The 25517-nt window shown below is 46.1% G+C and overlaps 1 protein-coding gene across 5 annotated transcripts in view; it reads left to right on the top strand.

Annotated features, from left to right (window-relative positions):
* Positions 1-25517, top strand: part of NCOA7 (nuclear receptor coactivator 7) — a 1122006-nt gene that overhangs the window by 593740 nt on the left and 502749 nt on the right. For all 5 annotated transcript variants that reach the window (XM_078648931.1, XM_078648932.1, XM_078648933.1 and 2 more), the window contains one exon: positions 7948-8055. In XM_078648931.1, the coding sequence (XP_078505057.1) occupies positions 7948-8055 (108 nt within the window). The remainder of the gene's footprint in view (positions 1-7947; positions 8056-25517) is intronic.

Genomic DNA, 25517 nt, shown 5'->3' with positions numbered 1-25517 from the left:
TCTCAACAGGGTACGGACTACGTGAGGGTGTTTAAAGTCTACAACAATACAATCTCCCTGTAAATCCTTTAGAAAATCTCCCACCCACCCTACGCACCATCAGGACTTCACTTGTTTTGTTAGGATTAAACTTTTTATACTTGAAAAGCCAGTCAACAACTTTATTCCTGAGATTTTGCCAGGATTCATTTTGGTCCCTTTTCAGGGCTGGAACACCAGCTAAGACTAAAACATAGGGGCATGTAGCCGGAGGTAGGTTCAGAATATCAGGATTGGGGATCAAATCAGTACCCTTTGTGCTATACACTACTGCCCTATAGCAGTCTTCTTCTTTGGTTCATTCATCCCTGTGTTCTCTACTATATTACCTATCTCAACAGTATTTGGATTTCCTGTACTCAATTGTTTTGGGGTATAGGCAACACCATGGGTTTCATTACTAGTCGAAGAACTATCTTTAGGTCCGCTATTAGTTTGGCCCCTTCTGTAATTATTCCATTTCCCTCCCCAATGGTGGTACCTAATTGGCCTATGGTATCATTTAGCTGATCAATTTTGCTGCCCATGGCCCTTAGTTTACTATCCATACTCATTTATCAGAGTCTGGATAGAATCTAAGGCCGTTTAAAAAATATCCACCACTTTTTGTTCTGCTGCTTCTACTACTTCATTCTGCTTACTTTGTCCAGAAAAGTTGTGGACATCAGTTTGCACCTCTTTTGTCCTAAACCCGCTCTCCTCGTGTTCCAATGCATTTGCGTCCCCATTACATAAACTCCCTTTTCCACCCACTTTCCCTTTTTTTTCGCAAGTTCTTTTTCCCCTTTGTAGTTTTTCACTTCTTCCTTTAGTTGCTCTCACTGATTTCTGTGTGCATAGTCTTGTTGATATTCCTGGACTTACCTGGTCGGTTACATTAAAAGATCCCATTAGTTCTGTTGTGGGATTATTTAAAGTTAGTTTGGCTTTCTAAGGTTGATTGTCCATGCCTGGGTTTGAATGGAGTACATTTGTTGGGGACTGTACTTCAAATTGGCTATATGTTGGAAGTTTAGAAGGGTCTAATGATAGTCTCCTTAGAGCAAGTTCAATTTCGTGGCATAATACTGATTCTGCTCGTGTTATAAAATCATCAAGCGTTCCAGCAGCCCCCTTCCATTTACTCATTGTTAAATTGGCACCCTCAGACATGATTAACAACCAAACACTGTGTGACACCAAACTGCCCTAATCAGGGAAAGTGCTACAACGAGACAAAATACCTTCCGCTACTAGCTCCAATACAAAAAGTAAATGTAACCAGGCAGTTCAATAGGCGTGGTCCGAATAACTATTTTTAGAGTTCCAGGCACACGAGTCTTAAGACTATAAAAATCTGCATTTGTTAGAATCAAGCTCGGTGATAGATCACCTGGATTTGGACCATGCAACGTATTGGGATCTCGACAACTTATCGCCCGTTGCCACGCTCTTTTTGGAGATACCCACAGAGTCAAATCGATAAAACAGGAGCAATCAGCAGGAATAAAATGCCAGAGGAGTTTGACTTGGCAAGTTGTAGAAAATAGGGGGAACAGTGTGGAGAATAAAGAACAATATCATCACTTGTACCTTAAATATGCAGGGACCAAGAGGGGCGACCCAGCCCAGCCTCTTTTGGCCTTGGATGGCCATAGACTGCCCCGCCCTTGTCCCGGGTTTCTCCCGACGTCGCCCACGCGCATCCCGCGGGGGAAGGTGGTGCTTTATAGCGCGATGACAGTGCCTCCCCCTGCAGCAGCTGTGAGCACTCGGGCAGGGCAGGAACGATGCAGCGGTACACCCTGGGACCAAGAGTCCCACCAGGGAGGTGTTGCGCGTTTAGTAGCGTCCCGTTCAGCCAGGAGTACCGGTCATCAACAAATACGGCAAACAAAGTTCCAAAGGGCCTCAATTTAGGAAAGCTCCAACCTTCCCATTAAAATGGTTTTGTTTTTTAGTAAGAGGTTTGTACATTATTTCATAATGTGTGTATTTGTTTGAATGCTGGGTTCTGTAATTTTTGCTGTTCAAATCTAAAAATTATTCGTTCAGGGTACCCACCATCTAGTAATGACTCAGTGGGGGTCCCCAAATACTAAGGATTCAGAGGATGTCCCCATGTTCCGGTAATGATTATGTGGGTTTCAAACAGAAGTCAAATGGTTAAACACTTCTGTAGATAATACAGGATCTGTCTACAGAATATTTTATGCAGGATACCTATTGTACTGAGGGGGTCTATAGTTCCCTGGGATGTCCCTCCCCCCCCCCCCTTTTTTTTTATAGGTAGGTACTTTTTCTGCCCATTTCCAATTCTCAGGGAGATTAGCTCCCTTCAAAATTGTTTTTATAATATATTTGTTAGGCGGCCAAATCTGTGGCTCCGATTGATAAAGATCTCAGGGTATCTTATCGGCCAAGGAGCTTTCCCACTTTCTTTTATAGATTCAATAACTTTGATAGTTTCCTGCATAGTTATTCCTAAGGGGGAGTACTATCTAACAAACCATCCATTGTAATAAGAGCAGAAATTACCAGGTGGAATTCAAAACAAACGTCAGCAAAATGATGAACCCAAACACTAAAATGGATATGGAGCTCCACAAGATTTGTGTGCAAGTCTCCATGGGCTACACTATCTATGCCAAAAGGCTTTATAATTCCTCTTAACTGCTTTAGAAGGTCCTGCTAATTACCCTCTTCCCGAGATTTTCTACTTAAAGACTGAACTGATTTATACTCTAATCTTGCCTCGGTAAAAGCTGCCATGTTATGAGATTTGACTTTTGATTTGTCTGCAAGGCTAGTTGTTTTACACTTCTCCCATTACTTGAAGCCATCAAGAGAACATCCCATGTTAGATCTGAAGTGTACATATTAAAAAAGTGATCACCTCTCGTGGATAAGGAAGAAGCCTTGTGCTCACTACCATATCTATGGCTAAATTCCATGATCATAAGATTAGCCCCCAAGTGAATGTCTAGCTTTATTCAACCAATTTTACTGCATCTGATAGACTTCTAGCCGCAGATTCCTTACCTTAGTATTATCCTCGAGCATAAGACTGAATCAGCATATTTTTCATGAGCAGTACTCCTGCGTAGTGGTAGATAGTGACATTGGTGTCACCTGTGCTGGTAGTGATGTCCACGGTGTATATATAGGTGTCACGTAGGCACGCTACCGTTGGTTGTTTTTTTTTCCACTGCAGCCAGTTCATATCTGGAAAGTGCTGCCCACTAGTCTCTTTTTGACTAAGCTTTTTTGACATTTTCTTAGTCTTTTTTGATCTCTTACCTCCTGGTGTGGCAGGGGTGTCCTTCAAGAAGGTCCGCTTCAAGCCATGTGGTGCCTGTCACCGGTAGATGTCTGTTCCATGCATCTGAAGGCCTTGAGGGAGCAATGCCTCAAGCTCCTGTCACTGCAACGCTGCGACATCCAAAGTCCTGGTCGAGAGGAAGGTCCTGGGAGCAGTCGTTTAGCCTGGTCCTCATGTCACTCCAAGTCGTCGAGCTGTTTGGGTAAGACTCAGAGCCACAAGAAGAAAAAGTTGAACGCTCTTTGACTTTCCATTGGGCGATGAAACCAGGGTGTGTCACTAGAGGCCTGGCTCCAAGTATGAGCCAGTGCGAAGGCTGATTCTGCGCCTCCCGACATTTCCGGGAGCTGGAGCGAACCCATTCAAATTCAGGAGCTTTATGAAGCTATGCACTATTTGAGCGGCCCATTTCCTCCAAGACGCCTTCTAGGGGTGCCTCTGTTGAATCCATGCCTCCCGCACCAGTTGGGCCCCAAGGATACACGGATGCATCCAGATTGGTGCTTTTCGTACCATGTCAACCTTCCCCAGCGCTGGTCCCGAGGCCAATGGTGCCGGCGGCTCTATCCCCAGTCTCATCCCAGACTTCGACACAGAGTTGCAGGGGCATCGTCCAATGCAGTTTCCTGCGCCAACTCGTTGCATGCCTTCCAGCCAATGGGTTAGGACTCGGTGAAGAATGGGAGGGGGATCACTGGGCACTGAGGAATACCAGCCTTATGAATCCTTGGATTGGTGTGAGGACCTGGCTGAGACCAGTAGACTGGACACTTCTCCAGATACTGGCATTTTTTCTTCCCCTTCCATGGCTATAGAGGAGGGAGCATCTTTTGCAGCGGTGGTGTGGACAGCAGCTGAGGGCCTGGACCTAAGTTTGCCCTTAGTTTGCCCTCTGTGGGAGTTGAGACTAATATCTTGACGTAAGTGCTTCAACCCGGGAGTGTCCCTTTAGAACCGCTTCTCCCATTTAATAAAGCACTTCATGATTTCCTGCTTGGTACCTGGGCCAAGCCAAGCACAGGGCTCCACACCACTCCTGTGGACACCAAATTCGTCACGAACACCTACCTTGTCCAAGTCTTCGCTTCTCATGTAAATCCTGATGCATTCCCAACCTCCCGCTGGATTGGGATTCGAAGAGTCTGGACAATTTCGGCAAAAAAAAGTTTCTTCCACCAGCCAGGTACTGCGGTCTGTGAACACTGCATGCCTTTTAGGCCGCTATTCCCATACTTTGTGGGATATGGTTGCTCAGGTGCTGCCAATGGTATTGGAGGAGGCCTGGGTCATACACTCCCAGCAGCCATAGCCTCCAAATCCTGTCTGCCTGTTTACCATCATGGACACCAAGTGGGTGGCAGGATTTTCCATCACCTGCCCTGCTGGCAGTACATAACATCGGACAAGTGGGTTTTAAACATTGCCTGAAGGGGCTACACCCTCTTCTTCAAGACTACCCTTCCCTTCATTTCACCTTCTTACAATAGACTAAAGGAAGACCACCTATCTCTTCTCTGCAAGGAAGTGTAGGCTTTTTGGCCAACTGAGCCATATAGAGAATGCTAATGCCAGAAGTAGGTTGTGGTTGCTAATCTCGCTACTTTCTGGTGCCCGAGAAGTGGTGAGGACTATGTCCTGTCCTCAAGTAGCTCTCTCTCAATCAGGCCCGGACTGGCCATTGCGGGCACCGGGCAATCCCCCGGTGCGCCGCAAGGGTGGGGGCCGGTTTGGGGCCCTGGGGGCCGTTTTTGTTACAGGGCCGTTTTAGCAGCATAGCTGCAAAATCGGCCGAGTAAAAAAAATCGGCCAAAACCGGCCTCGGCAAAGAGCTCGGTCGCACCCCCAGTGGGCCATCCGAGCACTTTGCCAGGGCCGGTTTTGGTTCTCAGTCCGGCCCTGCTCTCAATTTCATCCTTGAGAAGGAGAAAGTCAAGATGATCACTCTTGCCCAGCTCATGCCTGCCCTGGATCCTGGAGACTGGATGGTAGCACTTGCAGGATGCATATTTTCACATTCCCGTCTTGTCTGCCCACAGCCGACACCCTGCGATTCAGTGTGCCACAAGTCCTTTCAGTTCTCTTTGCTTCCTTTTGGACTCCCCAGCGCTGCTTGGGGGTTCACCAAGTTGATTGCAGTAGTTGCAGCTCATCTGCAGAGATCAGGGGTGCCAGCCTTCCACTATCTCAACGACTGGTTGTGAAGGTGGGGTTGCCCTCTTTCAGTAGTGGGGAGAGCCTTGGTTAGACCTGCTCGCCTCTGACGAGAACATACAATGTCAACAGTTCTGCATGCTCGAGCTTCCATGGTGGCTCTCCCTCAGAGACCCTTTTTGTCTCCGGTGGAACTCTGGCCTCCTGTATGACTTTCTGCCCATACCACTCATACCCATAGTACTCAAGAAGATCAGGAACAACCTGGCCCAAGTCATCCTGGGTGCTCCAAATTGCACATGGAGAGTCTGGTATCCCGAACTGTTGAGCATGGCCATTGGTCCTCCGATCAGGCTGCCACTTTGGGAAGATCTTCTTTCGCATCAGCTGGGGAGTGTTCTCCTCCTGAAATTGTCATTACTCCACCTTCTTGTAAGGAGTTTGAGCAGCAACAGTTGACCCCTTTCGAGCAACTGCCTAAAGTCTGTAAATTTATTTTGGCAGCCAAACGTCCCTCCACCAAGATGGTTTACTCCTGCCATTGGGCATAATTTGAGGCACAGTGTACAGAAAGACAAATTGATCCCCTTATCTGCCCCCCGTTCCTCTGGTTTGCCTATTTATTCTTTATGCCTCAGTGGGAACTTAATCTGGTACGGGTGTTCCTAAGATGCGCTCCTTTTGAGCCCTTACATAACTGTCCTTTCAGGCTCCTTACCATCAAGACTGCCTTCCTGGTGGCAATAGCATCTGCCCGGCAGGTCAGTGAGCTTCATGCCTGGTCAACCAAGCCTCCAAACATACTGGTGCTTTGTAGGAGAGCTTTCTATCTTCCAAATTGGGTACTCAATTTCACATAGGCCCAACCACCACTCTGCCTACTGTTTATGCTCTGCCTCATCCCTCCAAAGAAGAGGAGTGCCTTAGTGTCTGGACCCAAAAATTGCATTGACTTTCTTCCTTGACCACACAGGAGAGTTATGGATGGACCACCAACTCCTTGTGGGGTATGTCGGAGCAGAGAAATGATGGACAGTACAGAAGAGGACCATCTCTTGACGGATCGTACACTGTATCAAAATCTGCTACGCATTGGCAAAGAAGCATCCCCTTAAAGGTTTAGGTGCTCATTCTACCAGAGCTAAAGTAGTCACTACTGCGTTGGCTTAAAGAGTTCCAGTCCTGGACATCTGCTAGGCTCCAATATTGGCTTCCGTGCGCACGTTTACCAAACACTCATTAGAATGGGCACTTTGCCCGTTTGGTCCTAGAGGACTCCATCATGTTACATTGGTCTACCGACTCGCCTCCAAGGAGGTATTGTTTGGATAATATTCTAAGGTAAGTAATCTCCGGCTAGAAGTCCATCAGATGAACGAGTTACTTACCTTCAGTAATGCCTTATCTAGTAGAAACACTATCTAGTTGCAGATTCCTTAACAACCCACCCATCCTCCCCACAAACTGATTTCCAGGGACATGTTTTTTCCCCCTAGAACCTTAGTTTTCTGCACCGGTGGTAAATGTTTTTGTGGCTTGTTGCTTCTGACCTGGTAAGTCAGGAAACATAACTTGCTCCTATATAGGCTGATACATCACTTCGGTGCAGACGATGCGTAGGACGTCCGGCGGAGCCGAACTACACCACTTTCTAGCGCGCAGGAGAGATTTCTTGTTCTTGTACATTGGTCAAGAAGTATCCTGCACAGAAGGTCGACCTACTCCTTTTCCCCTAGACTAGCATTGGTGGATTGTCTTGATACATGTCAGTCATCAGGGGGATCCATAAGGCAGCCAGATGATCTTTGGCATGCTTTGTAAACTTTAGGTTCTGCAATCTTGTTTCACCATGATTTGCTTTATAAGCTATTTGCTTCAAGCCTGGCATTGCTTTTCCTATCTGAATTGCCGTCACCGTTATTTTTAGCAATCCCTTTCCGTAATTTGAGAATAAGAAAATATTAAACCATTGCGAAGTGCCCCAGCATGCCATAGTTAAGTGAGCCGCTGACCAATAGGATTTTCTCACAAAAAATGTGTTGAACACACCGATGTATAAACCAACTTAACTTTTCCGTCTGTGCTCCTTTGAGCAGCCTTACTGTGACAATTGCCCACAGCCTTCAGAAAGCTAGAGGTACTAGAACTCGTTGTTAGCTTGTGCTCACGTTTCTGCTTTGCGAACCGAAGCTTTACTCCACTGTGGCCCGTTCCGTTTACATTTGTGATATTTTTCTAATCACCGTGATGTGTGGTAAAGTTGGTGAATTTCCCATAATACAGTAAGCAAGCTGTAAACCAAAGCTGCTATTAGTAACTCGTCATATACCACTGCACAAATGTTGACTATTCACTAGCACGGCAGTACTGTTTAAGGTCCCAGCACCACTTTTGCAGCAAAATAGACATTAATATAATCTTTTTTAAGGATCCTAATTATTGTTTTCTTTCTACAGGCAGTAGGAACGGACACTCTGAATAGTATTGCACTAAAGTTCAACATCACTCCGAATAAACTTGTGGAACTCAACAGGCTGTTCACCCACACGATTGTGCCTGGGAAGGTAAGTCATTAATAGCTGTCGAACTGCGGGGTTGCTGACTCCAGCATTTGTAAAAGATGAATGTGCTGTGGGCTGCATGTGGGTTCGACTTTAGTTTCGTGGGGGCATGTGCTGTTGCCGATGTTAGGTTTGCACCCACTTTAGCATATGCTGTGCATGCCTTAATTATTTCATCACCCCTCGCCCCTTACTAAATATCAATCATAGGAATCAATGTGCAACAAGAAAGGTGACGCTGTGTCGAACTGCAGCTGTGGGTCAATTGATTTCACTGAGCCACGCACTTTGTATCCTCGCTCACTTTGTCATTTCTCTTAGACCATGTCTGGCCCCCTAAGGTTCCTGGAGTTGTGTAATTTCGCTCGGCTGACCCTAAAACCCCCAAAGCCTCTTAACCACAGAGTAAACAGCCCTGCCCTGGACTTTCAGCAGTTTGCCACTGCATAGCTATCCACCGCTGGTGGCTCCACTACCTCTGGCGCTAATACCATCATAGGTTAGGGCTGCAGACGGAAGAGACCACAGCACTAACGCCTCAGAATAGATCAGGTAAACCGTTTGTATGTTCACCAGCTTTCAGGAGATTGCTCCTGAATAAGTATAATGTGGTGTCTTCATCTTTGCCATGCATGGTGTCCCCTGCTGCTCCACCAGAGTGACTGTAATGTAATTAGAATGCCAGTGTGTGTATAGGGAGTGTCAGTTTAGTGCGTGGGCTGAGCAGCAAGGATGCTGATCCCAGTGGGGCTCCCTTTATACCTACTTTACCTGTAACCTGAGACTCCTACCTTAAGAATAAACCTCCTCCTGTTTCACAGTTCTACTGGTTACTCTGCATCTTCATTTACCACGTTTATTTTGGTAGCATTATATCTAATCGGTGAGGATGAAGACCAACCCGCTCCAAAGAGGACCTTTTACGTAGGTGTACTGGTGCACCATGATTCCTTATTGTGGGTTTTGATTCAGATACTCAGGGTCCTACGTCTCTCCTCCGTAGCAAAAACAGCATGAAATGGTCTTGGTGTGGCAGCTACTGGTTACATGGGCCATGTGTACTGTTGACAACAATACCCAATTTGCTTAGGTCAGTTGAAGGGTGAGACTATTCCTTTTCTCGCAATGAATTCTGTGCTACATAAAGAAATTGTCTTCACTCATGCATTTAAAGTAGGACAGGTTATTTGTAGCCTTCCACCATTCTGTGCCTTGCTGCAAGCCCGCCACCAGAATAAAACTATCCCCGACAGCCCTACTTATGTTTGCGAACAGAGAATACTTATGATAAATTGCTGTAAAAGTGCAGAGAACCTTGGAGATAGAGTAGCAGTCTGTTACAAACTCTGGCAATGGAACGCATTTTTTTCTTTTTTTAATCCCGGCAGTTGAAACAAGTTAACGGCAACAAACTACCTAGCACCTGAAATAATTCATGACCTGATTGTATATCAATATACACTTCTCTACTAGAGTCTTGGGTGTACCTGCCCATAACTGTTTATACATGTTTTTGATCAATTTCCTAAGTAAAGGAGCTGATCTACAAATCATTCTAAAAAATGTTTGCATTTACATACAGTTTCGGGGTCTAACAACTACTGGATGGGGGAATAATGCACATCATATGATCCTAGAGGAGCTTCAGGCTGCAAAAGTATTGTTACAGGCAAGTAACTCGTTTCTTACCACCTTCCAGCAGCAAAACGAGTTTCAACATTGATATTGTCTTACGCATTTCGTAACTTTGCTTATCCACTTAAGAAATGTCATGCTTTGCCTCTCTGATGCCTGTGTGTACACCCTGTTGTGCTCCACTTCAACTACAGAGATTCAAAACTATCAAACCGAGGCTAAACCCAAGGAATCTGAGCTCTAACTTGTAATGCTTGTTACAAATTATATCTTCTTTTTCACAATAAGGCAAACTGAAGGAAGTGACCTGAAAAGGGTCACTCACAAACACTTCTCTGCCTTCCTACAAATGAAGAGTCGATCAGACAGTAGAGAATACAAACCAGATGATTTATTGATATTACACTGATGCGGAGCCCAGTCTGACCAGCCTCCTGGGATGTCTGTCAAGGGACTTGACCCCTTAAGCATACAATTACATTATGTACGTTGTGGAGTCCACAAAGGCCCTCCTACTATGGATAAACACTAGCAGGTGTCATGATACAATGGGGGTACAAAACATAAGTTTCGATTCTGCAGCCGGGCACAGGCTATCTATTGCCCAAGGTTGTCTAGCCTATCCTCCTCACCAGACAGGTGGGAAAAGGACTCTATCTAATGAGAAAGGCATGCACTAACTAGGACACTTGCAATTACACAAAGAAAAGCTCAACCTTGGGAACCAAAACTTACCAAAGACCGTTTCCTCGAAAATAGCCAAGCAGCAGTTTTGATTATGTTACAAAATGGTGTCCAGATTACAAGATGGTTTCGCGAATACTAAGATATACAGACAGGAGGGCCCTTCAGTATTATCAAAACCTAAAGGATCTCGCACTCCAAGCTTGTGGACTGTTAGTTACGTGCATAAACATTGACTTTGTTCCCACAATCCCACCCACAAAAGAAGAGTACATTTGCATATGTTAATAGTGCCTGCGTGTCTTCTGAGGAGTCACCTCTGTGCATTTGGGAACCTACGTATTTACCTCTAGCCACAGCACCTCTCCAGTGTCCTTACTGGTGTCCTTTATACCACCACTAAACCTCTTGACTTCGATGATGCAACCACATTTGACCCCTTGTTCCACATCCAGTGCAATCCTCTTCCCTCTCACTGCCCCAACTACCTCCATTTTGTTGTATGAGTGGTTATGCAAAGTGCATTAAGTGGAAACTATAGATGGCAAACACAGCTTTGAGGTCTAGTTGGCAAAACTTGAACTTACGGTGACTGTAATCAATTTTGTGATGACTGCTTATTTTGGCATTTTGTTTTCTTTCTGGCACAAGTTATGAAGGTGTATTCACTTGTACAGAAACACTTAATGAGTTCTGCATGTCCTAGCACAGTTCAATATTTAAAGGTTGTATTTTTTCTGGCAAGTTGTTGAGGATGGACATTTGTCCCACTTGGCCGCAATGTTTGAGATTTTGAAGGTACTATTTCTCTTCTGACACAAGCTTTTATTTGCTGTGTGTGAATTGTTTCTGCAGAAAGCTTCGTCTCTGATAGACTTGTATCAGTATATTTTTAAATAAGTAGAACATAATACTTAGATTAAATATTTTTGATTAGCATAACCAGGCTTTACTTGACATTACTAGACTGTAGTCAACCTACATTGACATTCTTTGCATTAATAGAGAAAACGTGGCATTCAAAATTAAATGAACACGTTTTCTTTATTTATATTTCTCTCTTGTAATTTTAATTTACAGAAAATAAATTAGACTTCATTTTGTGATGGTGTTTATTTTGCAGAGCTGAAATATATTAATTTGAGTTCCTCGAGAAGGAAACCAGGTGCTGGATGTTTCTGCACTTGCAACATCTTCAGGGCTCTTTGCAGGGGTCTGCTCTAATCAATTGCACTGTGTATTGTTTTCACTTGTGGCATTAATGTCACATTTTCCCCTTCATCCCCTATTATTGCTTTTTTCTATCTACGGATGAAAGTAGGTGTTCCTTAATGTTTACTCGGTGTATCATATACTCAAAAGATACTTTATTGGTACAGCCAGATCATACCATGTCGAATGTGTAGTTTTCACTGCCTGCACATATGAAATGTGCCCTATTTGGGATGTGTGCCAGACCTTTCTTGATTTCTGAACTGAGCAGAATACATTAATCCATCTAATTATTTATACTTGGACTTTTTGCTTACTTTCTCAAAGGCAGGCTCCATGTTAGTCTGTCTAGTTTTGCTGAACTTTACTTTGGTTCTGGCTCTTTGCTTTCTTTTGAGGACCTTTATTTTGGTACCTTTTGCAATTTGCCGTATTTCAAGCATTATTGATGTTTTTAATTTGATTAACCAGAACCTTTTACCTTATGTAATGGTTCTTAAATTTGAATAAACCTTTATAATTTGACTTTGAATTTTGTCCTGTGAACGTTTTCTTTATTGGCATGGGGCTATAGTCTATTGAGACCTGCATGTTCCTGATAATGCATCTCAACCCTTTTAATGTATTAGTCAAAAGTGTTGACACTTGTAAATGGTAATTCTGTTGAGGAGTGGCGCTTTTGGTTACTGTGGCACACTTTGAAGTGTTGGATTATTTAATTGTTCTTCATTCAAAACAGTATTTCAACGTGTAGCCTATTATTCAGAAAATGTTGTAAAGTGAATTGCAGTGGATGACTCCTTCAGCAGAACCCCTCTGCCCCGCCGCCCCCTCCCCCAAATAAAAAGTGTGCCTCCTTCACATTTAAAAATTAAGTGGATTTACAACTTTTTTTTCTTCTCAGTATCCAGGGTGATGGTTCGGAATCCCTATGATTGGCATGGGAGGAGTCGGGCGAAGACAACTGAACAGAAGTTGTCTCTAACTTGTTAGTGTGTTATAAGTACATCGTCTGCTTTTGATATAAACGGACTGCGTTTTCATTTCAGCACCTTAAAGAGTGGTAATAAATGCATCAATCTGGTAAAAACTGTTACTTCTTGTTCATGCCCAATCCGTTAGGTGACCTTTTAAAAATAATGCAAATGTAATCCAAAGTAATCATTTTCATTTTAAAAGTTGCACTTTTAGGTTATCCTCTAATAAATCTGCACCCAGAGGTTTCTGTCCTCCCACAGTTGTAGAATTGCTCGTTTAAGGTATTGACACTTTTTTTCGAGATGACATTTGAAAACCTGCGCTTTTGTTGCAAATTTCTTGATAAGGTTTTCAAGATGATTTGTGAATTTCATACTTGCTTGCAAGTATAAAAATGTGTATATTCTCGTGTGCAAAAAAGAAAAGCGCAGTTCAGATGCGAAGTGTCTTCTCGATTGCGGACATACTTTTTTTGCATGGGAGAATCCCCCCCCTCACTTTTGGAAGGTGTTACTTTTCCATTTACACCCTGCAACCCATTCACTTAGTCCATTACAGGAGCAAAACTCCAGGCATTTCAAGACAGGGGTGGCTGGTAATCTTTGAAAGTAGTGAGGCAAGCGGAGTGCCCCACAGCTTCCCAGAAAATAACATTAAACAACCCTCCCTCCAAAAGCCACAATAAACCATAAAAACAAACTAAATCACTACACAACATGCATTACACGTTTGTAGAAAAATAACATATTATTAGGTGGTACTTACCCACAGCTGCGTATTCTCCTTGTTTATCTGCAGTCTGTGACAAGATGAGCTCCCCTAACCAATCCAGGCACTGCTCTCATTTTGTTAACCAGCATGAGAGTAGCACCAGGGTTGGATGGAGCGGGTTGGCTGGATGCTTCTTCAGGCTCTGGAAGCGTGTTCTTGCTCTCCACCCAGCGGTCTAATGACCGCTCGGTTTGGAGAGCTTCTAAGTGCGCATGTTGAGCTGGCCGTCATAAGACAGCTGGCCAAGCTGACTTGAACACTTGGAGTGTCTGGCTAGCCACTGCTCCAGTCCTCCATTCTGTCAATCTGTAGCGGAGGACACGCCCCGCTTTTCTCCCGGCTCAGGGGTGGACTTGCGGCTTAAGCACGCCTCTGTGAAAAACAAAATGGCAATTAAATATTTTCACTGTCATTTTATTTTTCACATTTATGTGCTGCTCGCAGCGGGCGTGGTGCTTCCCCGCCCTCATGAATAAACCGCTGCTGCTTCTAGAGTGAGAAGAAGTTGAAAGATGTTTTGTGAATAGCTAAAACATAGGGGTGCTGGATGGATGGGTGCGCAAGTTTCTACAGGCCCCATTATAACCCTGCAGTAAGTCACAAGAGTCCTATACATTTTGTTCTGAACTTGTCACACTTGCTGTGAGTTAAACGATAGGAGTCTAGTGTCCTTCAATGTGTTCATAAAGACTGCTGCTTGCTTAATATGGAGATGGGTGTTTGGTTTTTATTTGCTTGCTGGCAAATGGAGGGAATTTTGTGATGTGAAACAAGCGACCATCTTGCTGGAGTACAGAAAGCATGAAAGGAAAGGCTGCATAATGTCAAATGTTATCTAGCACTTAATAACATTTAAATGCTTATAAATGAACTTTACAATCATTAAGATATATCGGTAGCAAGAAAAGTTCAAATGAAGCACATTCGGTTTGTGATTCTGAAGTGTAAGGGGGAAAATGTAAACCAACCAAGACACTTCAATTGTGTGATGCGCAAATGAAAATTATGAGCAGAAAGAAATACGATGTTCAAACATTATCATGTGCGTTACATAAGTTTAGTAGGAAAGCTGCATGACTGTTGCAAAGTTAGTGCTACTTTCAGTGCGCTCTCTGCAAAAGGCAGCACCCCCTGTTTTAGTCCTATTCAGGACAATGTGCTTCACAATGCACCACTAAATACACACTGCTTTTCTCCATTCTTCTGACAAGGGTGTGGTTCAGGTTCTACACATTGTGTAGCACTTGGATTTTTTCAACTCCTATGGCTTTACTGACACAACATTGACAGCAGCACCCTCTCCCTTCTGAAATGTGTTGCAGCGCCACTGCCACAAACGTGCAAATATCTGTGAATGCAGCATTTAAAGTTTTAAAGCAATAAAAATGTAACAAGCAAAGGCAAACGCAATAGGCCTCGCATTTACGCGAGTTTGAGCTGTTGGCATTATAAATGATATGAAAATGCCTTTTATTTATGTTTTGGTTTTTAAACCATAAATTGAAGGCATTGTCATTTACAATTTCAATAGCTTAAACTTTAGCAAATTCGAGACTTATTGTAATGCAAATGCTTGTTTAAAAGAGTGTGTGGGGGCGGGTTGCAAACAGAAGTTAGCAGAAGTAAAACAGACTGAGAAGGTGTGGGGAAGCATACATTATGGTGCGGTCAGGGAAGGGGCACGGAGGGCATAGGGAAGCAAACGAGAATGAAATATGGCAGGTAGGGAGGGAAAAGCAAATCAGCTAGAACAACGTTAAGCTGGGGGTTGAAAGTACACCCTTTATAGGTAATCAGAGCGGAGGAGGAAAGCGCAGCCAGCTGTCACTTTGGAACTGGAGAACTGCCACCTCGGAGGGCGGCCAACCCTTGGTGCCGTTTAGGCGCCTCCCCACCCCCACTCGTTTGAGGGACTCCAGGAGGAGTCCCCTTACAGGGCACGCTGGACACGTCATATCCCGCGCACCAGGGGATGGGGAGGGGTATTTAGGCCTCCCCCACCATTGTTGTTCCTCTTTGCTGCCCGACACGCCGTCGAGAGGGGTCGTTGTCTCATCCTCTGCCCTGGTCTGACCTTGTGCGCGCCCACACGCCCTTAGTCCCTGGTACAGTTCCAGGCTGCACAGGGGCCATGGCAAGGGCTGCATGGGGTGCGAGCAGTGGAACAGGGCCTCTCACCCTCTTCGCCAGCATGGCCTGCATGTTATCTCACTTCCCGTGAGTCACAGGGACCCAAGTAGTAGGCCCCGGTCACCCCTTACAGCTACCATGCCGCCCTCCGGACTGGGGAGGATAGGAACTCACAGAGGTACATTTAAATGTATGCGGGGGTAGGGGACGTCTGCCTGTTGCGGAGTAGGTGGCAGATGTTAGGGTATGGTATGAGGCCCACGGTGTCAGGCCCATGCAGTGCCTTGTGGGGCGGTCGAGTGAGCCAAGCTGGACACTCCTGCATCCTGGGCAACAATTTTAATAGTTTGTGAAATGGTGCAGACGGAGGATGAGAACTCTCCTCTTTCAACCGTGTTCTGTCCACACACCGATACAGGACTCAAAGAGTTAACACTAAACCCTCCCTCCTCCCTACAGGAAGCTGAGAAGAGGGATGGGAACAGCAACCAATGGGAAGGAAGGAATTCCCCGGACAAGGCGGTACAACCCACTTTATGGGAGTGGACGGCAGGCGGGAAGACTAGCAAGAACCTGGAAGATGCCGCGGAGTTGGAGGTGATGGATCAACGGGTGGAGAAGAAGCTCCAGGAGACGCCGAAGGACGAAGAAGACGCTGTCGGGGAGGACGTGGAGCCCTGGGAGAGAAGGAAGAGAGAAACATTTGGGCAGGTCGTCCTACCCCGCAAACATCTGGCCATCCATCACAATCACCGGATCATTCATCATATCCACTGGATCATCTGGGTTGCGGTCTTCAATAATTTCTACAACCATTTCTCAAATCTTGTAATAAATCTCACCATTCAACCCAAAATCAGGCCTCCTAGTTTCCATTTCCGCCTATCCCTCCGACAAGTGGTGTCAGAAGTGGGATTTACGGAAATGGAGGCCGCACTTTAAAGAATGGCGGACAATCAAGAAAAATTAGGACGTGTTATGGAGAAATTCTTGGCAGTAGCTGAAGAGGACAGGGAGAAACTGCATCAGACTTTAACACAACAAAGTCAAAGCCAGGAAACTGTGATAGGGAAACTTGCTGATACCCTCTGTCAACAACGGGGTCCGACCTCCCCTACCGTCTGTGGTACTCCAAAAATATGTAGACGGTGAAGACCCAGATTTCTTTTTTCAGACTTTGAGCGCATGGCCAGAGCAGCAGGGTGGGCCGGGGAAAAATGGGGCCACTATTTTGGACCCCTCCTTTCAGGAGATATGCAAGCCGCATATCAAGCGGCCAATCCCCTTAGTCTCACCCCTTATGAGAATGATAAGAAAACTATCTTAGAGCGACTAGGGAGAGATGAAGACACGTATCGTATGCGCCTATGACAACTGAAGGAAGGGCCCCAAGAAACTCTCAGAGCCCTATCCTTCAGGGTAAAAGACATGACCGACCGCTGGTTAAAACCCCTAAGTTCAACCAAGGAAGAAATCATGGAGAGAATGGATCTGGAACAATATTTAGCTTCTTTGCACCCGCAGATACAGAAGTGGGTGCGGCAACATACCAAGCTTCATATGGCCAGGGCGGTGGAGATAGCTAGCGCTTTTAGCCGGGCTTTTGAATTACAAAAAGGAGAAGCACATGGAAGGTCCTCAGGGAGCAACATTCCCAAAAACAATAGACCCCCATGTCCCTAGAAAACCTGAAACAGTTACCTTGGTACCAGGGCCCCTACCAACCTCCTTACGTCCCATCCCCACAGGTCCTCAGTGTTTTAATTGTTGAGGGTTTGGGCACATAGCTAGAATGTGCCCTCAAAAAGAAGAGCCTATGGAGATTGGAATAGCCCTGTCCCTCTATTGCACCAAGGAGGGACAACACCGTCCCTTCCTTAAGGTGGTAAAAGTAAATGGGGAGCACTGGCCCTCTCTAATCGATACAGGATGCTTGCATAGTGTCATAAGATCTCATACCATACCAGGGGGTCATCCGCAGACTAGCGGTATGGTTAACATCCTATGTGTTTATGGTAATAGTCAATCAATTAATCATACAGATTTGTAACGCGCGCTACTCACCCGCTAGGGTCTTTAAGGCGCTGGGAGGGGGGGGGGGGTAGTCTCTACTGCTCGAACGGCCAGGTCTTGAGTTGTTTCCTGAAGGAGAGGTGGTCCTGGGTCAGCTGTGGGTGGGTGGGGAGGGAGTTCCATGTCTTGGCCGCCAGGTAGGAGAAGGATCTTCCTCCGGCGGTGGCTTTGCGAATTCGTGGGACGGAGGTGAGGGCGAGGCTGGCGGATCGGAGCTGGCAGGTGGGCGTGTAGAATGTGAGGCGGTTGTTGAGGTATTTTGGGCCCATGTCGTGGAGAGCCTTGTGTGCATGGGTGAGGAGTCTGAACGTGATCCTCTTGCTGACGGGGAACCAGTGCAGGTCTTTCAGATGGGCGGAGATGTGGCTGTGACAGGGAATGTCCAGGATGAGTTGTGCCGAGGCGTTCTGTATGCGCTGGAGTCTTTTCTGGAGTTTGGCTGTGGTTCCAGTGTAGAGGGTGTTCCCGTAGTCAAGACGGCTGGTGACGATGGCCTGGGTGACCGTCTTCCTGGTTTCGGTGGGGATCCACTGGAAGATCTTTCGGAGCATGCATAGGGTGTTGAAGCAGGATGACGAGACGGCGTTGACTTGCTTGGTCATCGTGAGGGAGGAGTCCAGGATGAAGCCCAGGTTGCGTGCGTGGTCCGTTGGCTTGGGGGCGGTGCCCAGGGCCGGGGGCCACCAGGAGTCGGCCCAGGCGGAGGGGGATGGTCCCAGGATGAGGACTTGCGTCTTGTCTGAGTTCAGTTTCAGACGGCTGAGCTTCATCCATTCTGCGACGTCTTTCATTCCTTCCTGGAGGCTGGTTCTGGTGGTGGTGGGGTCGTTGGTGAGGGAGAGGATCAGCTGGGTGTCGTCCACGTAGGAGATGATGTTGAGGTTTTGTTGGCGAGCGATGGCTGCGAGGGGGCTCATGTAGACGTTGAAGAGGGTGGGGCTGAGCGAGGATCCTTGCGGAACACCGCAGATGACTTCGGTGGCCATTGAGTGGAACGGGGGGAGGCGGACTCTCTGGGTTCTTCCGGCGAGGAACAAGATGATCCACTCTAAGGCCGTTCCTTGGATTCCGGTGTTGCTGAGGCGTTGTATCAGGGTGCGGTGACATACGGTGTCGAAGGCTGCTGAGAGGTCCAGGAGGATGAGTGCCGCTGTTTCTCCGTTGTTGAGCAGGGACCTGATGTCTTCGGTAGCTGTGATGAGGGCGGTCTCTGTGCTGTGGTTTGCTCGGAAACCGGACTGCGAGGGGTCGAGGGATCCGTTTGTCTCAAGGAAGGCGGAGAGTTGTTTGTTGACGGTCTTCTCGATGACTTTGGCAGGAAAAGAGAGGAGCGTGATGGGGCGGAACATCTTGAGGTCCGTGGGGTCCGTGGTGGGTTTCTTCAGGAGGGCGCTCAGTTCGGCATGTTTCCAGCTCTCCGGGAAGGTGGCGGATGCGAAGGAGCTGTTAATGATGTCCCGGAGTTGGGGTGTTTGCGGGTGGCGTTCTTGAGGGCTGTCATGTTTTCTGTTGTCTGGTCGTGGCGCCAGGCTTTCTCGAGGGTGCGGCAGGTTTTCTTGGAGTTTTTGAGGTCGTTGGTAAACCACGAGGCTTTCCTGCTGCCGGGTCTGCTGGGAGGGTTCTTCAGTGGTGCGAGATTGTCGGCGCAGTTGGTGAGCCACTGTGTGAGGTTGCGGGCTGCTTCGTCGGGGTCCGTCGTGTTGGCACATTCATTCCCCATGCAAACAGCCTATCGCCTACGCGTGACACCACCTTATATCGAAAGGGAAAGTACCATGCAAACGCGGACTTCCTCTCAAGATATCCCTTAGAATAATTTCTTGCAGGCAAGAAAGTTACGGAAGGGGGATGTGAAATGGTGCAGACGGAGGACGAGGACTCGCCTCTTTCAGCTGTGTTTTGTCCACACACTGATACGGGGCTCAGAGTTAACGGTAAACCCTCCCTCCTCCCTACAGGAAGATGAGAAGAGGGAAGGGAACGGCAACCAATGGGGAGGAAGGGGTTCCCCGGACGAGGCAGTACAACCCACTTTATGGGAGTGGACGCTAGGCGGGAAAACTATCAAGAACCCGGAAGACGCTGCAGAGTTGGAGGCGACGGATCAACGGGCGAAGAAGAAGCTCCAGGAGACGATGAAGAAGACGCTGTCGGGGAGGACGTGGAGAGCTGGTCCGAGGACTGGTGGATGCCCCCGGAGGTTGCTGGAGGGCCGCCGCAACTCTGGAGAGTTGCGGCAGACGCAGTGAGTGTCACAAAAGGGAAGGGATGGGAGGGAGAGAACCACGGGTAAAGGGCCTGAACGCGGGGCATATTGTTTTTCTTTCCCTGCGCACTGACCCTCGCACGCCCATAGCTCCCCCTGACACTAATCCCATATTCCTTGCCACCACAAATGTTTATCAGGCGTATCCGCCTTTGCTGTAGCTGAGAAGGCATAGGGGAAGTCCTCCCACAACTCAGCTACCCTTGCTCCTCCTGAAAAGAAGCCAAGATAGGCAATATTTCCACAGGAAAGGAAGAAACTAGCCTAAGTGTGTTTTTAGGCTTTTGCTCATTTTTGTTTTGCTTTCTTTTACGTTTTTTGATGCACTTCGGGTGTGGTGACGGTGATATTAAGACATCATACAGTCCACTGACCGCTCTTTCCTTCTTTTTGAGCCTTCCGGGATGGCTGTCTCCAGACCTGGGAGAAGAAGGAAGAGAGAAACGATTGGGCAGGTCGTCCTACCCTGCAAACATCTGGCCATCCATCACAATCGCCGGACCATCCATTATATCCACTGGATCATCTGGGTTGCGGTCTTCAATAATTTCTAAAACCATTTTTCAAATCTTTTAATAAATCTCACCATTCAATCCAAAATCAGGCCTCTTAGTTACCATTTCCGCCCATCCCTCCGACCTAGTTATTCGACAGTAAGCCAAGGGTGAGTGCCCCACATCCTTGTCTGTGCATGGGCCCCCACCCGGGTCACGGACACATAAGGTGGTGGGGGGAAGCGTACCGCGGCATTTGTTAGCCTTGTTTACTGGTACTTCGGGTTTTCATGCCTTCGTGGGGCTGCTGCCATTAATCCTCCCCCACCCTGGGAGGGACAGACCAGGAAACACTAAAGCTGAAAAAATCAGACACGGCACACACTACCAAATCAGGTCACCCCCTGCGCGTCTAGCGCTCTCTGATAGCGGGGGCAAAGGGAGCGGTGCAAGCGGAGGGCCCATGCCCTTGCGCACCCAGGCCCAGACAAGGGGCGTGATATTTTTTTGGGTGTCTTCAATATTTTGGACTCCATGTAGTGCAATTTTGCTTGCTTGCCTGCTACCACTGGAAGGCAGCTGTTCCGGGGGTTGTCCTTTACCTCCGCTGGACGCTCTGTTGTTTTGAACCCAGGCTACCTCATTCTCTGCCGGGCCACTCTTTCCTCACTGGAGCACACAGGGCTTTCCATTGGCTTCGCTTTGGCGCAGACCTGAATGCTTGTTGGGAGAGGGGACTGCTTTCACGAGGGACAGGTGTGCTGTCTCTTGCACCCCCTCTACATGTATCTGGGCCCGATTTTCACGCAGCCTGCAGTGTGTGCAGGACGGTACAGAGTTGCTGCTTGGCGATTCAGTGCTCCGCACCATGAGCTTGAAAGGTACAGTGGGAACTACTGCAGCTAAATAGCTAAGTTGGTTATAGCTCCTGTCTGGCAAACACGAGAGTTTGGATCTTAGCAGTGCTGGGTGTTTGGAGCTTAACAGTGCTTCCCGAGTCCGATCCATCAGCTCCTGCCCCCTGGGCACCTGTGTAGGGGGCACCTACATTTGGGGGGAGGGGGCGCTGGCATCTCGGGGACCGCTGGGCTTGGGCAGCTGCAGTCAGACTCAGCCAGTGTCTGACAGGCCAGGGGCCTATTTCCCATGAAGTCATGAAGAAAATTGTTTTTGTGCGTGTTTATACACACACCAAGTGCTAGAGGCCTCTCTCGCTAAACGTGGCTCTGAAAGTGCCCTTTACTGGTACGTTGAAAAGGGTGCACGTATGGGTCGAATAATGGGTTCGTGAGATCTGAGAGTGCTCGGACATCAAAATATGCACTTCATATATTTAAAAAAAACAAAAAAACTTTATAAACGTATAATCAGGGTGTGCATTGGACTAACAGTACCCACGTGTCCCCATGCAGAAGGTGAAGATGCAGCAAGCAAGAGGGTTTACCCTTCAGCTCACGTGCTAGTGGAACATTTACAAATGTTCATGTGTATCATTTAAAATAGAAGGTAATCTAAAGCATGCTATCGATACATAGCTCCAGGTTAAAATGCTCTCTTGTGCGTTCATCAAGAAAAATCTCTTTATAATGTTTCTGAAGCATCGTACAATTTTAACCGTAAATGAGGAATGCCTCATTGTCACATCCTACAGCATACAGATGCAACTGCGGATGGTGTGATCATGTTATGTAGATGCCCAGGTTAGACTTCCCCAGTGGGGTATCCCCTGCCACTGCTGGTCTCCAATGCAAGCCAGGGAGGGGCGTGAAAGTGGGAAGGTTGGAACTGTTATCTAACGTCAAAGTAACTCATCATAGATCAGGCACAACCCTATCAGCTCAGGAGTCGAAGCGTTTTCAGCAATTTACAAAAAAGCCATAGTAGTGGCTTGTCAAAGGCCAGCAGTAGGCGGAGGGACTGGTTGAGGCTGGACTCCCGGAGGGAGAGCTCAAAACATGAGTAGAACACCATCTTGGATCATGGACATGTGCGCTCAGTGAGGAAGAGCTTCGGTAAGACACACACACTCGCAGCTGGGGGGCTGGTAAAACAGGGGCGGGACTGCAAGGAGAATGGCGGGACAAGGATCCCTCCTTGTCTAGCATTGCTTGGGCGTCAGGTGTCTGTGTGGGAGGCCGCACTGAGCGCCTGTGTGTTCATTGAACGATTGGGTCTAGGGAATTGACATGGTAAATCAGTCAGGGCCCTTACCCAAGCACCGCAAAACATAGTGCCCTCCTCGGTCAGATGCGTTTGCATTAGTGATATAACGCTCCTAGCAATACAGTCAAGCTATCCCTACATAACCCAGCTTAAAATGCTCTTAAAAGGTCCGATATGAAGCTAAAAAAGTTTGTCAGGTGGTGCCCGCCTAACAAATGGATGGTATAACTGACCGGGACTTCTGGAAGAAAATGGCCTTATGTCTGGAGCGATGGGTGCCACAGCAATCCCCAGTCGCACCCTGACACTGGTATTAGAGCTTCCTGTAATTTAATTCACGGTTACGATATTGAACCTCTTATTTATTTTTATTTATTTATGTATTTATTTATTTATTAGGATGGGCCCAGTGCGATCATGCCATTGACTATTCTGTGATTGTAGATTGGGCCATGTCCAGTTCAAGCAGAGTGGGGCGAGGGCCGAACTGCTATATGTGGCATGTAAGTTTCATTGGCAGGGGATGCTGGGCTTGCGCGCAAGGGAGTGCGATTTCTGTTGGGGGTTTAGCTTTGCAGGCTACCCTGCGCCTGGTTTTAACAGACTAGGACATGCAGCGGAATTTGTCGCTATACCTGGTTGAGTATCCAGGCTAAGGGGTGGCTGAGTGACACTGTGGTGTGAGAAGTGGTCAGCCAGCTGGCAGGCCGTCTAGATGAAGGTTTCTAGCTCGGGCCTGTCCAAGTAAGGGTTTAAGTGCCAGAAGTCGGTACTTGGATACAATTTCACAGGTCTGTGGAGCGGCAGAACAGAACGTTGTAATGAAGAGGAAACGCGCTGAGAATAAGGTCAGACTGTATATTTATTGTTTAACTCTGGACCATCCGAGCAGGGCGGCTACAGCTTCTGTGCTAAACTCTTAACTGTCGCCCACAGAACACATAGACATCACACTGGAATACAGTGCTTTCATACAGCAACATTCTTAAACAAGCGTAAGACACTACATGGGTCTTCCCTTAATAAAATAACATACTGAGGAAAGACTGAACATTACTAAAGTAATTTTTTTTTTTTTAAACCGAGAAAAGAAACATAAGAGTGAAGAAAGAAGAAAACTAGAAAAACGAAAGAATATTTAATCTTATATCTAAAATAAATTTGCTTAACTCGTACAGAAAGAATATTACTTCCTATATCTAAAAGGAATTTGTTTAACTCGTACACTGCGCCTCAGGGTAGGTTCCCCGGTACAATCTAAATGCTTATCTGCACAGATTTTCTCCACAAGAATAGTATCATTTGACAGAGAAGAAGGAACTGTTCTCTTTACTAAAAGAGATTTATTCTACCACTGCCCATTGCTGAACCCGACAGAACTACCTCTCACATCCAATACTTCAATTGGTGAATTAACTTTAGATGATCCCTTCTGTACATGAACAGGTTTTTTTATACAAACAAAATCTCCTGATTTTAAGTCGACATCTTTAACCCTCATTTTAGCAATCAAAATAGGTTTTTTGTTTGTTCTGGACAGATTCAACTTAACACTTTCATCAGACCGTTGTGTACCTTTAACCCATTTGCTCATCCATGCAGGACAGGAAACGGTAGCAGCCCTTCTTCCTCGTAATAACTCAAATGGTGATACACCCGTAGTTGAGTGAGGTGTAGTGCGGTAAAACCACAACATAATCCTCACTGAATTGGCCACTAGACACTTGTTAGAAAGAGCCCATTGAATACATTCACCTAACACCCTATTCATGCGTTAAACTAAGCCGTTGATTTGAGGGTGATAAAGTGAACTTTTAAGATGATTAATACAACAATTTTAAAGGAAATTTTCAAATTCTGAACGAACAAATTGTGTCCCACTATCTGTAATCAAAAACTCTGGATATCCTTCTTTCAGGAACACATCATTTAAAAATTCTATTACTGTCTTGGTAGTCACCTCTTTATTTGATTTCAGGCCACTTAGAATAATAATCCATGAGAACTAGCCCAAACCTAGAAGATGAATCAAGGGCATGAAAGGGACCTACAACATCTAATCCCAACTTAACCCAAGGTGCAGAAGGCATTTCTTTGGGAGTAAGTGGAGAAGTACGTACTTTAACAGTTTTGTCACATCTTTTTTTTTGTTGAATTTTTTTTAATTGAAGTACTATAACACAAAAATTAATAAAAACACAATACATTAAAAAGATTAATCACAGTAAGCATGAAAACATATGAAGAGTGAAACAACCAAAAGCTAGACAGAAAAAATTGGTGTTAAAAATGTACACCTCCGTCCTAACATCATATCACAGGCATGGAAATATGCAATTTGTAGTTAGCTTTCTTTCACCAATGCCCAATAAACCGATCGTGTATCAAAATGTAACGTCGACACGTTTCGATGGGAGTTTGCCTTATAAATCCATCTTTATTAAGACCCGTATTGTATACACTCTGTCTTATGTTAAACGTTTTCATGCAGCCACCTACAATGGGATAGTCATTGTTATTTCTGTTCTCCCGGGAAACATATTTCAATACATCTATGAAACAAAAGACAGCCCCAATATCCATATATAAAAAGAGGAAACCAGGTATTTTACGTTTCCTCCATCTATTAAGCAGACAGGCTATAAGTAGCATAAAATGAATCTCCTTCGTCCTTTTCATCACCCCCCCAATTTGGTTCAAGTTATTTAAACATAGCAAAATATCAGACATATTCAATGAGAAACTATGCTTTAATAAAAAAAAGGGTATGGTTTGCTATTCAAACTCACACCCCTAATGCGCTACCCTTTAGATATGGCACAATCATTCCACCTACTTGTTTCAGACATACCATTAGTATTAAACATTTCATACCTCCTTGAATATGTCTGATATTTTGCTATGTTTAAATAACTTCAACCAAATGGGGGGGGGGGGTGTATTTCAGCAGAATAGCCACAGGTTCTAGCAGGTGAAAGACAGATGTCTGCACAGTGCTTGTAGAATGTCATTTACATCAAGGGCATGTTGCTACTAAATTTGTTCAAAGTGTTGTAGTC

This window comes from Lissotriton helveticus, chromosome 6 (assembly GCF_964261635.1).
Source record: "Lissotriton helveticus chromosome 6, aLisHel1.1, whole genome shotgun sequence".
In the NCBI taxonomy this organism is placed as follows: Eukaryota; Metazoa; Chordata; class Amphibia; order Caudata; family Salamandridae; genus Lissotriton; species Lissotriton helveticus.
This window is presented reverse-complemented; position numbering and strand designations above follow the sequence as displayed.